Source organism: Nilaparvata lugens, chromosome 2, assembly GCF_014356525.2.
Source record: "Nilaparvata lugens isolate BPH chromosome 2, ASM1435652v1, whole genome shotgun sequence".
NCBI lineage: Eukaryota > Metazoa > Arthropoda > Insecta > Hemiptera > Delphacidae > Nilaparvata > Nilaparvata lugens.
Window position 1 is genome coordinate 72,490,654 of NC_052505.1, and position 15,926 is coordinate 72,506,579.

At 33.9% G+C, this 15,926-nt stretch overlaps 1 protein-coding gene across 1 annotated transcript in view; it reads left to right on the forward strand.

Moving 5' to 3' along the window:
• Positions 1-15,926, forward strand: part of LOC111062864 (organic cation transporter protein) — a 43,210-nt gene that overhangs the window by 23,074 nt on the left and 4,210 nt on the right. The window contains exons 3-7 of the mRNA XM_022350559.2: positions 829-1,087; positions 10,014-10,206; positions 10,927-11,032; positions 11,578-11,690; positions 14,178-14,392. Coding sequence (XP_022206251.2) covers positions 829-1,087; positions 10,014-10,206; positions 10,927-11,032; positions 11,578-11,690; positions 14,178-14,392 — 886 coding nt within the window. The remainder of the gene's footprint in view (positions 1-828; positions 1,088-10,013; positions 10,207-10,926; positions 11,033-11,577; positions 11,691-14,177; positions 14,393-15,926) is intronic.

Consider the following 15,926-nt stretch of genomic DNA (forward strand, 5'->3'; position numbering starts at 1 on the left):
TGGAAGTAATTCTGAACAGAGTATACATACTCAACATTTTTACTGTTGTATGCATCGTCAATTCCGGGTGCATTTTAAGTCATACTTTCTTGATACATTTTTATATATTTAATTTCAATTTATAATAGAGGGACAAATATCATATTCAATGATTGGGGGAGGACAACATACACACTCATTCGAAGTGTAACGTACAAAATTGGGTGAATATTCAATTTTTACTTGCATTTGTACTTTAGTCTAAATTTCAAACAGAAACTCTATATTTGGATTGTTTTTATGTGATAAATTACAATTTGAAGCAATTTTGGACATTTGTGATGGTGAAGATGTTTTTTTCTGTGAAAATAGAGTTTAACCTTCTTTTACTTCAAAATTGTTCCAGCAATCAGATTTTTAACTTAATTATGTGTAACGCTAGTTCGCCTCCATGGTGCACATTGGGTGACGCTAAATGGACTAGCAATAATAATGGCGGTCAGACAAACTTATGTTCTCCTGACCGAAAACTACACAACATATCAAAGAATTTGGAAATGTACAGTGTATATCTAGGCATTTGAGACTCATGAGCTATATATTCGTTGTGTATCTGCCACAGGCTAAATAAATAAGTGTAATATTGCTTGAGAAGGGGACATACTTCTACTAATTCAAGGTGTAACATCACATTATTTTTTATGAGTAAATATTCAATTTGGAATTTAGTGTGATATCCTAGTGCTTTAGTGCTTGAGAAGGGGGCATTCTTCTCATTCAAATTGTTAAATTACACATTATTTTTGTTTAGTAAATATTGAGTGTGACAGTGGTTGATTTGAATTGCAGCTGGATTGGGTTTGCGACAACATGGAATTGCCGACCATAGCGCAGTCGATCTTCTTCTGTGGTGCGATCGTGGGTGGACTGCTGTTCGGCTGGATGGCCGACCGTTACGGCCGTATCCCCGCCCTGGTAGGCGCCAACCTGGCTGGCTTGCTCGCCGGGTGTGGCACTGCCCTCGCCTCCACCTTTGTCCAGTTCTGCGTGTGTCGCTTCCTCGTCGGAATGGCATTCGACAACTGCTTCACCATGATGTACATTCTCGGTCAGTCTAATCAAATCAAATCAAAATCTATTTTTTTGTAAATGTTTTTTTTCATAAATAGGCCTAGATATGATTGAATATACAAATACAGATGTTTAGCCTATATTAGGAATACACAAAAAATTAATAAAATGAGATGGATAAAAAATATTTGATATTAGTAATTACCGTATCTGTAAAAAATACTACAAAAAATTGTCTCCAAAAAGTCTTTCCAATAGATTCTGCAGTTGACTCATCCATGAATAAGTTTATAATATAATGTGAGAGCCCGGCAACACAGTGAGCGATCAGCAATCACATATAGCTTTCTATTTATCAATTTCCAGATCACAATGTTTTCAGATCAATGTACAAATCACAATTATTGAATGCTCAGTTTAATGCTTGTCTGATGCGTCATTAGTAGATGAAAACATGGAATATCAAAAATAAGTGTTAGATACTTTTTATATTTTTTATTTGAATTGTTGACTGCCCTAGAATCTATAGGCTATCTTCTAAAAAATCAACAGTTTATCGGCTATGATTATCTCTGTGATTTTAGCCTGGATATAGGAACCTATTAATAGGATCGCAGATTGCACTCTGTGTGACCAGGCCTCAAGAAAAATATATTGGGCATAACAAACCAATATTATCTACTACATTATAAGAAAGTTAATGAGAAGTGCTTGAGGGAAGGCTCACCGAAATGTAGGCAGTGTCTCCTGTGGCATTATCTCTCTTATTCTTTCAGGATTAGGCTAATTCCGCTTCTGGTTTGTGATACACCTATTAAAAGTGTGATCATCAACCAAAACATTCTCGAATCTCATTGAGCTGCATTCAATTCTGGATGCACAACACATTTTTAGTCATCTGCAAGAAAATGTAGGCTCCTACTTCAGTCGTAATAAGAGACCGTCAAAAAGTACATCATTCTTGAATTTAAGTGAAATAAGATAGTGGAGCAGACTGTCCGTTTCACTCTTTAGAGTAATATGCGCTTTTCCGATGTTTTTCTTCAATTTTTAATATCCTTAAGTACGGTATCGTATAGACCTGATGAAAAGGTGAATTTCGGTGATCAATATAATATAACTGAATATAAGTATTGCACTTAATTGACCAAATATTATTACGGTATATTATTAAAAATGGATTGTAGACAGAGTTTTTGCTTTGAAATATGAAAAAAACATAATTGACCAATATTAATAGGCTATAATATTGTTGCTTGCCACTGTCACATGACCGCAAATGTGGGCTTACGGTACCACTAAAGTACATTAACAATAATCATAATATTAACGTGCGCTTTCCTTCGATTCACGGCCAATATACGAGCCGGAATATAACACGAACCTATTATAAAGCACTATATCATAGCGCATTAATGACTAGCGTATTACCGATTGCGTGAAAGAAGAACGCGTTTTCGGTGAATCCATTCAACGGCGGGCAATTTATTCGCATGGGCACGCACAACTCCACACCTCAAGAAGGACTTCGGGCCAAGGATACGTTCAAAGCCTCCGCTATTCAACAGCACACAAGGATTATCATCATTCATTTTGAGTGCATAACTCATGGCCTTCAACACTTAGACAGTATTTAAATGAGGCTGAAAGTACTAGTTTTGCAAATGAATTAGGTAAGCTACCGTACGTATTCATAAAGTTAGTTGAAATAAGGTATGAATAGACTACGGTAGAAGAAGTACCGTAGGCTATTATCGGTAGTTTATTGCAGTAGAGTACTTATTTATTACTTTCAAGTAGTAAACTCAGCCTAATTGATGCACCATGTACGGCATATAAACGACATATATTATACAGTATTATATTATATATGGAAAAGTTTGATGGAATAATAGGATAGAGCGAATTATTTCTGATCCCTGAATTACGTAACAGAAAATCAGCAATAGTTTTATGATCTTCTTCCAGCATTCAAAAATTAAAAAAAGAGAATGAATAAAGGATTTGACCATATTCATAACCGGGCGTACGCTGATAGAATCCCCTTCCTCCAAGACATTACGAAAAATTCCCCTTTACCGTACATTACGAAAAATTTAGGATTGGTATTCTCTTACTCATTTAAATCTAATTATTATCGAAAATATATTAAGAACTGGAAAAACCATGTGGAACGAATGCCAGATACTAGGATACCAAAGGCTGTCATGAAATATAGACCCTACGGTAGAAGGGATATTGGCAGACCTCTGAAAAGATGGTAGAGTAAATAGTTATATCCTTTGAAACCGGAACAGGTGTGTACGCCTAATCCTTGAAAGAAGAAGATGAAGAGAGATATTAAGATAATGTTTACAAAAAATAATGTAAATGTGTACACTGTATGAACCATGTAAACAAATACACATCGATATAATTGAACGATATGAATGTGGCAGAAATTCAATGAATGAATCATTGGATTTATGTCACATTCATATCGCTCAATTATATCGAAGTATATTTTATGTTATTATCATGGTTCAAACAGTATACAAATTTGCATTATAATTTGTAAACATTATCTCAATATACTCCCGATAATAGACGTTTCAATGAAGAGAAGTACTGTAGTGCAAGAGGGTGTTAGTATATACATTCCTAAGCTTTCATTCTGCCAGAGTGTGAGAGAACTAGGCTATAAGAGCAAATTTCTTACAAAATCAGAGGTTTGTGTTCAAGGTCTGTAAATGTAATAACTTACAGGTTACACAGAAGTGCCCCCCCCCCCACCAAATTAACTTACATTTTACAGCTACATCTCTCTTTCAGTATTATATCAACTTTCTACAGGAGACGTGATTTGCCTGTATATATATATGAGCCTACCTCACAGTGCCGATTATGAAAATGATTTGTAGCCTATATGTGATTACAAAATCATAAAATCACTCTCCAGACGCCATCTTGATTCCCAAATCAATTTATAAATGATTTGTTAGATATTGGTGCCAGCAATTCTATTCTTAGATTCTAAAAGGCTTTATCACGGATCATGAAGGAGCAGAAAGAGCATAATTAAACACGTTTTTACTACTAGCAATATAGTTGATGGGCCCGTTAATGATAGCGGACCAAGACCTCTAGTAGCGGTGTGCGACTTCGGAGTATAGCGACCTGCATCTTCATTGTGTAGACTCTTCAGCAGCGAAGCATGTCGTCATTAATTTGAAGTTGATCTTTGTTTATGGCGGTCGGGTTTGCGGTGAGGAAGCCGGGGACGCGGCCTTGACTCCACTTCTGCACTGCAGATCAAACAGCTGATGAATGGGAATGGCGAAGCTCGTTCATCGCCACCAAATCACAGATACGACGACTCTACTGTATTTAAAACGGTGTAGGGTGAAGAGGGAGGGAGAGGGAGGCAACTAGGCTATCATTACCGACACCAATGCTGCAACAGCCTTGGAGGAGCACTCCAGTCTTCACTCAACAGCAGGTCACCTTTTACAGACTTCAACGATTTTCTATATGCTGATTCTCTGTGTTCGAAGTAGCTTCTATGGAAAGTCTTCTAATCAAATATGGTTAATGAGGCTCATGTGATGGTGTTGCACTTTTGTACCCTTTTCTTATTTTTTATTACAACCAATTTATGTGCAAGTGTCCATGAGAATTCTCCATCGATTCGAAGAGGTCATAATGTGATCGCTAGTACTCAAGAGAAAGGATACCGTTAATTGCATTGCATTATTCGTCTCTGCTTGTAGGACTACTCTTTGCTCACTTTTATTATATTTATAACCACTTACTTATTTATTTATGTGTAGGAGATCTTGAGAATATGCTACAAACTGAATCTGAATTAGCCTTGTACACTAGGCGACTTAACTTATACAGAGAGCACAGAGATTATACATGTATTAATAACTGCTGATGACTACCCCGACTACTGGATGGAATAAATAATAATTTGAACTTGCAGTAAAGTAGTGAAAGTTCTCAACAACAATTTAAGAACATTTCTCAATAACATTCTATAATTATTCCACTGAATGGTGTTATAGCATGGTTATATACAATGATTTATATAATAATCAAAAGTATCAACCTCTTTGATACTAAGTACTATATATTAATCTTAATAATTGAAATTGAAAGGAGTGAATTTCAAAGTAGGCTCACTACTGTGAGTCAGTGAGTGTTATTAATTACCTTTCATGTTAGCTGCAATTGACTTTCAACTAAATGTAAAAAGAAGATGGACGAACATAACAATAATTACTAATGAAACGCAAGTCATTACTTAATCTTGAGTGACGAATGATTCATAGGTACAGAAGTGGAATAGGTAAAGAATTCATAGGTAATCATAAGTGAAGAATGCTCTATATGGGAAAATCAAAGATTACCATGTACATGGTACATATCTTTACGTAAAGATTCATAGGTAATCATAAGTGAAGAATGCTCTATATGGAAAAATCAAAGATTACCATGTACATGGTACATATCTTTACGTAAAGATTCATAGGTAATCATAAGTGAAGAATGCTCTATATATGGAAAAATCAAAGATTACCATGTAGGCCTACAAAGGAAAATATTTCATAAAGAAAGATCTAAAATGTAGCTATTTGTAGATTTTTTGGCCTTTATTTATTGATTGTTTCTGTCTGTTATTGTTTGCAATTAAATATTCTATTCAGTTCGAATAATTTCCCTAATGAGTATTTTTTTGCAGTTTTGGAATACGTTGGACCGAAATGGAGGACATTTGTTGCGAACATGAGCATTGCGTTGTTCTTCACAGCAGCCGCCTCGCTCCTGTGAGTCAGTGAGTGTTATTAATTACCTTTCATGTTAGCTGCAATTGACTTTCAACTAAATGTAAAAAGAAGATGGACGAACATAACAATAATTACTAATGAAACGCAAGTCATTACTTAATCTTGAGTGACGAATGATTCATAGGTACAGAAGTGGAATAGGTAAAGAATTCATAGGTAAATCATAAGTGAAGAATGCTCTATATGGAAAAATCAAAGATTACCATGTACAAAGGAAAATATTTCATAAAGAAAGATCTAAAATGTAGCTATTTGTAGATTGTTTTTTGCCTTTATTTATTGATTGTTTCTGTCTGTTATTGTTTGCAATTAAGTATTCTATTCAGTTCGAATAATTTCCCTAATGAGTATTTTTTTGCAGTTTTGGAATACGTTGGACCGAAATGGAGGACATTTGTTGCGAACATGAGCATTGCGCTGTTCTTCACAGCAGCCGCCTCGGGTAAGGGGCAGGACTTATCGGAATTAACGGATGTAGTAGAATTGGGATATGCATTGAGTGATAAGCGCGAGTCGAAGGATGTTGTGATCAATTCGAGAGGGAAGAAAGTATTAGAGTTCTGTGAGGTTTTCAATTTGGTCATTCTGAATGGGAGGATGAGTGGGGATGAGAGAGGAGATTTTACTTTCATGGGAGGCAGAGGGGCCTCAGTAATTGATTTATGTTGCATATCTATTGATTTAGCGCAGGAAGTTAGAAAATTTTGTATTGTGCCAGAAGTCCTTTCTGATCATTTCCCAATTGAAGTTACGATTATGACAATAGATACTCAAGGAAGAGAGAACACAACTTTACCACTCTTACCAAAGTTGAAGTGGAAAGAAGCGAAGAAGAATGAGTATGTATCCAAGCTGTCTAATGTTTGTAGAGAAATAAATAATATACCTGAGCACTGTGAGGAGACTTATGAATTGTTAAATAGTATTGTATATAGAGCTGCAAATTACAAGCACCAATCTAATGGAAAGAGAGAAGGAGGGAGAGAGAGGTGGTTCGATAAAGAGTGTGAAGCTATGAGAGAACGAGTTTTCAGCCTGTTGAAAGTGTTCAGAGCATCAAATACACAGCAAGTCAGAGAAAATTATATGAAGGTAGCTAAGGAATATAAACGGCTATGTAAGAGTAAAAAGCAAGCGTATTATAGTGATATAAAGGAGCAATTTAAGAGAGTCAAGGATTCCAGTGATTTGTGGGCGCTGATAAAGAAATTTAAAAGTGGAGAATTCAAGATTTCAGGGAACGTGACTGCGGAGGAGTGGATTTTACACTTTAGACGAGTTTTTGGTTCGGTTGGCGAGGTGGTCACCTTTTATGCGGCGGCCAATGTAGAAGATCAAATTCTTGACAGTGATATAGAAATGAATGAATTGGAAAATGCCCTCAAGGCCATGCGTAATAATAAGGCTCCAGGTGATAACAGAATTCCGGCCGAGTTTTACAAGAATGCGTCAAAAAATTACAAAGAGATAATTCTCATGTTTTTCAATGCTATTATCAGAGGCGGACAAATACCAAAAGGGTTTTCACGTTCAATTATATTCCCATTGCATAAAAAAGGTGATGTGAATGACGTTAATAATTATAGAGCCATATCTTTTATAAATGCTATCGCTAAATTGTTCTCTTCAATATTGTTGCGAAGGTTACAGTCTTGGGAAGAAAGAAAAAAGATTATCAAAGAGAATCAGTGTGGCTTCCGAAGAGGTTATTCGGCTATGGATAATATTTTTGTTTTATTTAATATAGTGATGAAAACGTTGAGTAGACCCAAAAGGAAACTCTATTGTTTCTTTGTGGATTTCAAGGGTGCGTATGATAGTGTTGACAGAGAAGCGTTATTTTTCAAACTCAGTGAACTGGGAGTGTCGACTAAATTCATTGCGATTCTGAGGAATCTATATCGAAATACGAAGTCAACTGTATGGCATGGGGTACAGGGTCACTTAACTGAATATTTTGAAATCAGGAGTGGATTAAAGCAGGGGTGCTTATTGTCCCCGTTGCTATTTACACTTTTTTTGAACGACTTGAGTGACTTTATTGGTGGAGGGCTGTATGTTGGTGAGAAGCTAATCAATGCGTTGTTATATGCAGATGACGTAGTATTAATGTCTGAGAATCCTCGGCAGCTGCAGTCGATGATAAATAGGTTGAAGGAATATTGCGTAAGGTGGAATCTCACAGTAAATATGGACAAATCTAAGATTGTAGTTTTCAGAAGAGGAGGACGATTAGGAGAACGAGAGAAATGGTACTATGGAAATGAAGCTGTGGAAACAGTTAATGAGTATAGATACCTAGGAGTTGTCTTTTCTTCAAAATTATCCCTCACTGAACACTTTAGATGTAAGCTCACAGCTGCCAGATTTGGAATAAATAGTGTGTGGCGAAAACTTATTTCAAATGATGAAGCTCCTATATCAATGAAATGGGGAATTTTTGAATCTATAAGTAGAGCAGTGGTAACATATGCAGCGCAGGTATGGGGATATGCAGAAAGAGAGGAGCTAGAAATATTTCTTAGGTTTTTTGTTAAAAAAATATTTGGATTACCTAGTAATACGCCAAATTATATCGTATACTTGGAGACTGGGAAGGAAATATTGTGGCTCTACACGTTGAAGACTCATATTAAATATGTATTGAATTCATTTGAATTACCAGGTGAAAGATATCGAACACTGATAGCGAGACACTGTTTAAGAGATAAGTGCGGCTGGTATGCTGAATGGAGACGGATTTTGAATGAGTTGAATATTGAATTGCCGATAACAGCGGACAGCTGGCAGGCAGTGGATTTCAGGCGCGGGTGGGAGGTGACGTGGGAGAGGGCAATGGTCAAAATAAAAGCGAAAATCAAAGATAAGTGGCTAGAGAGACGGCAGCGATCTCAGTTCCACAGAGTTTATACAGATATAAAAATTGACGAGACGACAAGAAATTATATAAATGATGAGACCAAAAGGAATGTTATCTCGATGATTTTTAAAGCCAGAGGAGGACTGTTGCCACTCAATCATGCACCGCACAGACAAGAGGGGATCGGTATCTGTTCGATGTGCAACAGTCGAGAAACTGAAGATATTTATCATTTTATCGGTAGTTGTACAATTTTGAGTGAAATAAGAAGGAAATATCTGGGAAGAGCGATAATAGAGAGGGAGACAGTGATCGAATATCTAAACGGGAAATGTTGGACAAGTCTAGTAGGATATTTGAGGGATGCCTGGAGGTACAGGCGAGAGTTGATAACTGAGTTCAATTTTTAAAATTAAATCATGAATGATAAAGTTTTTTCTCTCTTTATTCAATTTTTCTTTCTGTTATTCTTTCTCCTTTTCGATTTTTTCTTGTAATTATCTTTCAAAGTGATTATTGTTTTGGAATAATGTCCTTTTCTTCATCAAGATGAATATTCCCCGCTTCATAATTCATTGGAAAAGATAAGCTGATGATAATGAGTTGATATAATATTAAGTTTATAATTGGTTATTTGCAATGATGCGTTGTTAGAATTCTTTTTATTTTTATAGATGTTAATGAATGGTTTCCCAATATAATATGATTAAGAATACATATGCTGTATATATATATTTTTTTTTCTGTTTGCAAATTTTATTCAATTTGAAAGAGAACCTATTGAATATGTTTTTCCAAAGTTTAAATTGCTTTTTTAGTTGAATTATTGTTTTGTTCGTGTTTGACTAGTCCAGCCACATTGACGCATTTTCATGTATTGATTTGTTTCGAAAATAATCGTTCAGTGCTGTTTAAAAGGTACGAAGTGCTACGAAGAATAAGGGCGAAAAAAAATTGGTGTGAGAATATTTAATATTGGTAATTTGTTTATAATGAAGGAAACCTATCAACCCGGCTGACGGCTACGGCTAAGCCTAAAGAACTATTATTTTGCCTTCAATAGGCTACAGGAAAGATAGATTACAGAGGAAAATAATGATATAATATTATATTCAGTACAGAATATTTGTGTATTTTGTTAAAAAGTTACAAAAGAAGAATGGTCTTGTATTATGTTCATTTTCTGCTGTGAAGTGTAAATAAAGTTCTATTCTATTCTATTCTATTCTATATATTCAGTTCGAATAATTTCCCTAATGAGTATTTTTTTGCAGTTTTGGAATACGTTGGACCGAAATGGAGGACATTTGTTGCGAACATGAGCATTGCGCTGTTCTTCACAGCAGCCGCCTCGCTGCTGCCCTGGATCGCCCTCTGGCTGGGAGACTGGAAGATGCTCACCATTGTCACCTCACTGCCGCTCGCCATCTCACTCCTAGCTCCTGTTTTCATTCCCGAAAGTGCCAGGTCTGTCACAATTCAAACATTTTGCTCAATAATGTAGTTGAGTTGAGTATCATGTATCAAATATAAAGAGGGTTGTTTTTGTGATGTGGCAAAATAATTTTTTGATAGTAGTACTAAATGGATTACTGTGGAGCTCCTTCAAAACTTATTGCAATAGGTATGGTACTAACAAATTAGAATAAATTAACTCTTTACGTGTTTAAATGTATTGTAAATTTTATTGAGTAAACGAGTTATGAGTAATAATGAAAACAAATTTATCAATAGCATTCAAAACAATGCAATATATCAGCTCTAAAGAAATGTACAATCTCAAGAAATCAGATAGAATCCATATAAAATGCTTAGACTTTTCATTTTATTATTTTAATCACGATTATTTCCCATTGTTTCTATAAATTAATTATTCTTTAAAATATTTAAAAGATTTATTCATCATAAATATATATGTTAGTTTTTCAACAGCTTAATTTCATTCTACATTGTATGATTTTTGAGCTATGAGGGCAATAATGGTGTCATCTTGGTGCTCTCACATACTGAACTCTTCAATAATTGAATAAACAAATAAAATTATTCAAATCAATTCTTATTTTCCTCAGATTACATTATCAGAATCTCATTCTATCTAGCAACACTCCAAAAACAATCACTAGGCACTAGAGTATTATGTACAAGCAGGATTCAAATTTTTCATGCAAGTCATTTTTTATTTTACAGATGGTTGGTTTCTCAAGGAAAGGTTGACAAAGCAGTCAGGATCATGAGAAAATTTGAAAAAATCAATAGAGTACATGTTGACCCAAAAATCTACACTGAATTCACAGTAAGTTATCAGTAAATTGTTTCTTTGCTATTAGTGTAAATTTCTTGAATAATATAAAAATATGATTATATAGGTTACGGTATATATTATACTAAACTTGCTTATGTTAATGAATGTGTGTAACGTTTCTAATTATCTCTCCTATTTGTAAACTTTTCTTCATGAAATTCTCATTTCCATTGTGGCAATCCGAATCTGTATTATTTGGGAACACAATATTTCGTGTTATAACTCCTGAAAATTGTCTAAAATGTTCAATCAATAGTTTTAATTCATTAGTGGGCCTACCCATATTAGTACCTATACGTCGCGCAAATCATTGATATAAATATATGTTTAAATTTATTCCACTTTTATATCATTCATCCATCTGAATGCAATTCGAGCAATTAATACATCCCTATGTTAAACAATTTTATTATAGATGACATAGAATATAGGTGATCTATAAACCATTGGCCTAAATATAAGAGAAGAGGAAAAATAAAATATGAATTTTGTCATCAGTGAAATTAATCATCAATAACTTATTTCCTATTTTACAGGAAAGCTGCAGGAAAACTCAGAAAGAGGAAGAAAATCAAAAAGCCTATTCTGTTTTGGATCTTTTCAAGACTAAGAGGCTTAGACGCATAACAATCATCCTAATCATCATTTGGTAAGTTACAAGAGTGATTTATTGCATTTATTGAGTTCATCGTTTTACATGATATTGATTATATATTAACTATATTTCATGTTTATCACTAAATATAAACGAATTTACATAATGTATAAAGAACGGTCATCCTTAATATGAATTACTTTTATATATTTATTGTCAAAAAATACAGTATCTTTCACTCTTGCCTATTTTGGGTTTATCATTTTTTCATAAACCTAACGTACAACAAAAAGTAATTAATATAATGGCCAGTAAATTTGGCAAGAAAAGAAAGCACTGATTTTTTAATATGAGTTTCAAATATATTCATTATTTCTTTATCAAAATAGCGATACGAACATGAATAAAAAACTGTCTTACTGCAAAAAAAGCGACAGAAGTTCCGTCTCCTAGATCCTTTAGGAATAATATCATCAAACTTCTCTCTCTACTTGCATGGTAGATTTTTGATATAATTATCTCGAATCGATTATTTTTCAGCTATTCTTCTCTTAATGAGAAGAAAAACTAAAAGATAAAATTTATCAATTTCGAATTTAAGCCATTCGATTTTACAGGCCCAATTATATATCATACACTAAATTGTGACAATCGAGATAAATGTGACTGTGAAGAAGTTGAAAAGGTCAAGTCATTCAAGTACTTGGATTTAACCTATGATGAGAAAATGTCATGGAAAACTCATATTCAAAATTTGCATGTAAATGTTAGAAGAGCAATAAGAAAGTTTTATTTCCTGAGAAGCATTCGCGATGAGCAGCTCATGAAAACATTGTATTACGCTCTCATACACTCTCAATAATTACGGTATGGTTATGGTATGGTGGGGTAGAACTTTTATAACTATTATTAATAAGTTAAGAATAACCCAGAACCATTATATAAGATTAATACTATTTAGAAATGTAAGAGAGAACTATTTTCCTATGTATGTAAATTTGAAAATAATGCCTATCCAAAATTGATTAGTTTTAAAAGTTTCAAAGTTGTTTTATTTGAAAAGCGGAAACTGTAGTAGCCTACGGAAAATCTTTATTACAATATGAGAAGCTTTAACCAGCTACTGTATAGGACATCAAATGTAAACAGGGAAATTTTTAGGCATTCTTCTATGTACTTAGGACCTTATATTTACAATGAATTGCCAATTAAATTAGGAAGGTGTGATCCTGTAGTATTTTTTGTGAGAGAGCAAGGAGCTTGTTATTCACAGTAAACGACGTATGGATGGTTAGAAATTTTGTTAGATAATGGTACATGCTGAGCGAGCATGCTGAGCATTGTTCAGCGGCACCATTCACATAAAAATATTAATATTCAATTAAATCATTATTTCACTAAGACATTTACAGTATTATATCAATTACAATAGTTATTTCACTGTTATGCATTTCATTTTTAGTTTTCTGGGCTGTTTCATTTTTTTTTTTTTTGGTTTTTCTGTTTTTATCTCATGCGCTACAGGCAGTAGTTTCTGTAATTTTTTAGCAATCTTTATTACCTAGACTAGTCTAACAGCTTTTTATTTTTACTTTTTCATACTAGTTTATTTCTATTTTCATTATTTATTATTTAATTTGATAATTGTTTTTCCCTTGTTAATTATACTTTAATATTATCTGATCACACTACTGGATACATGATTAGTATAATTTCCAAGATACTATTCAAATTCTACTTTTGTAATTTGTAATTTGTGGAGGAAATAAATTCATTTATTCATTCATTTATTCACTTTATACATGCTTAGCTATTATATTGAAATTTTCGAGGATTGAAATATTTTAATAATGATCGTATAACTAAAAATAATATATGTAATAATCATCACATTGTTATAGTTATAGAGATAGCATAAATCAGGTCAAGTAAGTTGAATAAATGATTATATATTTTACTGCCTATGGAGGACTTTCAAATTCATTTTTTCCCAGAAACTTGTCAATTTAGAGCTGCAGTGCTGCAGTGCAGCCTTGAATAAAGGATGAGTTTAATTCATATAATGAAAACGACTGATATTGTCAAACCCACTAATTCATTATAGCAATTTGAGATAGTAGTTTCGATTGTTACATCGTCATTATCTCTACAGAAAAACTAGAGTAAACTTGTTTAATGCGGAGATTGATATGGCGGTGTAACAACCAAAACTAGTATCTTATATTATTATTTCTCTAAATTAGTGGCTTCTACAATATCAGTTGCTTTCATTTAATATTGATATCTACCACAATATCACCTTTACAACAACTCAAAAATGTATACTTTATAAAACTCTGATAAAGGAAAAATAAAGGTACTAGGATAATACATAAAGGGATATATAATATTATATTAATATAATAATATATATAGATAATATTAGGAAAATAAAGGAAAAAATATTCAACTCTATTCTATATTATACAGACAAGTATATTTTCTGTGACAATTCATCGATGCTTTGAAATTAGAATGTGAAGGGGCGGCGTGTGCTTTCAGGATGGCAATCTCGTTGGTGTTCGACGGCCACGTGAGGAACGTTGGCACCCTGGGCCTGGACGTGTTCGTGACGTTCACGATCGCTTCGGCCACCGAACTGCCAGCCGACACTCTGCTTACACTCACCCTGGACAGGTGGGGACGTCGCTGGCTCGCTTGCGGCACCATGGTGCTCAGTGGGGTCTTCAGTCTTCTCGCCACTATGGTTCCACTTGGTAACACTTCTTCTCACATATAATAATAATAATAATAATAATAATAATAATAATAATAATAATAATAATAATAATAATAATAATAATAATAATAATAATAAATAATTAATAATATCGAGAAACCTGGCTGGCTCAGGTCTGGTGTCGGAGTTTTCTCTCAGATTATTCTTATTTATACATTTTATGATACAGTACACATTAAATCGTATGTATATTATTAGAAAGAACCAACATGCTCAGCCCAAAACTTTTCATTTTTCCTAAAAAAGAATTTCGGATAGTAGCTTTCAGCGAATTACCATCTAGCTGTCAACCCTGTTGTCAATATTTGCAGTAGCAGAAGTCTTCTGAGTGGTTCACAGTATTTATTTATTGTTTGAAAGAAAAATTATCAGGCGAATTTATGGGGGTGTCAACGACAATGGAGTGTGGAGAAGAAGATCGAACAATGAAATAAATGAAATTCTTGGGGGTGAGGATGTGGTCCGTTTCATTAAATCACAAAGATTGTTTTAAGCTGGTCATGTTGAGAGAATAGCAGAACATCGAATGCCAAGAGCAATTTATAAGGCCAGGATGAAAGGCAGAAGACGACAGGGGAGACCACGCAACCGATGGAGTGATGAAGTGGAGGATGATCTCCGAAAGATGGGGATGAGAGCATATGGAGACGAAAGGCATGTGACCGTGAGGTGTGGAGGGCTCTTGTGCGAGAGGCTAAAGCTCACATCGAGCTGTAAAGCCAAAACAAAGAAGAAGATTTATTCATTTATTGTACAAAACACTATAATCATAATAAATATTTAACTTTGGTTTTACATTTTTACTATAATACTTATTTATCGATCAGCATTTACATAAATGCGATTTCTCTTAAATTTCCATCTGTAGACTGTTTTTTCTCCCAATTTTCATAAAAGTAGGACCAAAAAGTAGGTTAATGTTCTTTCAAATTTTGTATTCAAAGATATTACAAAGCAAGAATTTAGAATTTAATCACCCCTTTGATCCCTCTAGCCCCGAAATGAGAACATTGATTTTCAGGATGCCTGAAAACTTTTTGTGTTTACATTTTATAAAATGTGTTTATTAGGGGTATAATCAATACCTATATTGATGACTATGTTTTGGAAGAAAAATCATTTGAACCCAAATTGCATGGTTAAAAACCAAATAGAATTGGAATATCGTACTAAACTATAACTAACTAAATACTTTTAGATTTTGAATTACTCGTATTTAAGAATTTTGAAATAGAAACCAACCACTTGTGCTTTCACTTTATCTGACAATAAATTAAAAATATAAATTTCTTGACTTTTTGTAATCATCATTCCATTTTAAAACTGGATTGCATAGTATTCTACTTGAACCGCGCATAATCTACACAATTTCTCTATCCAATTCCACAAACATGAAACAGGGTTAGATAAATTTTTCAGTTGCATGGTCCATCATAATATGAAAGTTAGTCTTAAAAAAATAGCGTGTTATTTCCACTTTCCTTGCCCTACGGTAACTACCCGTAGGTAAG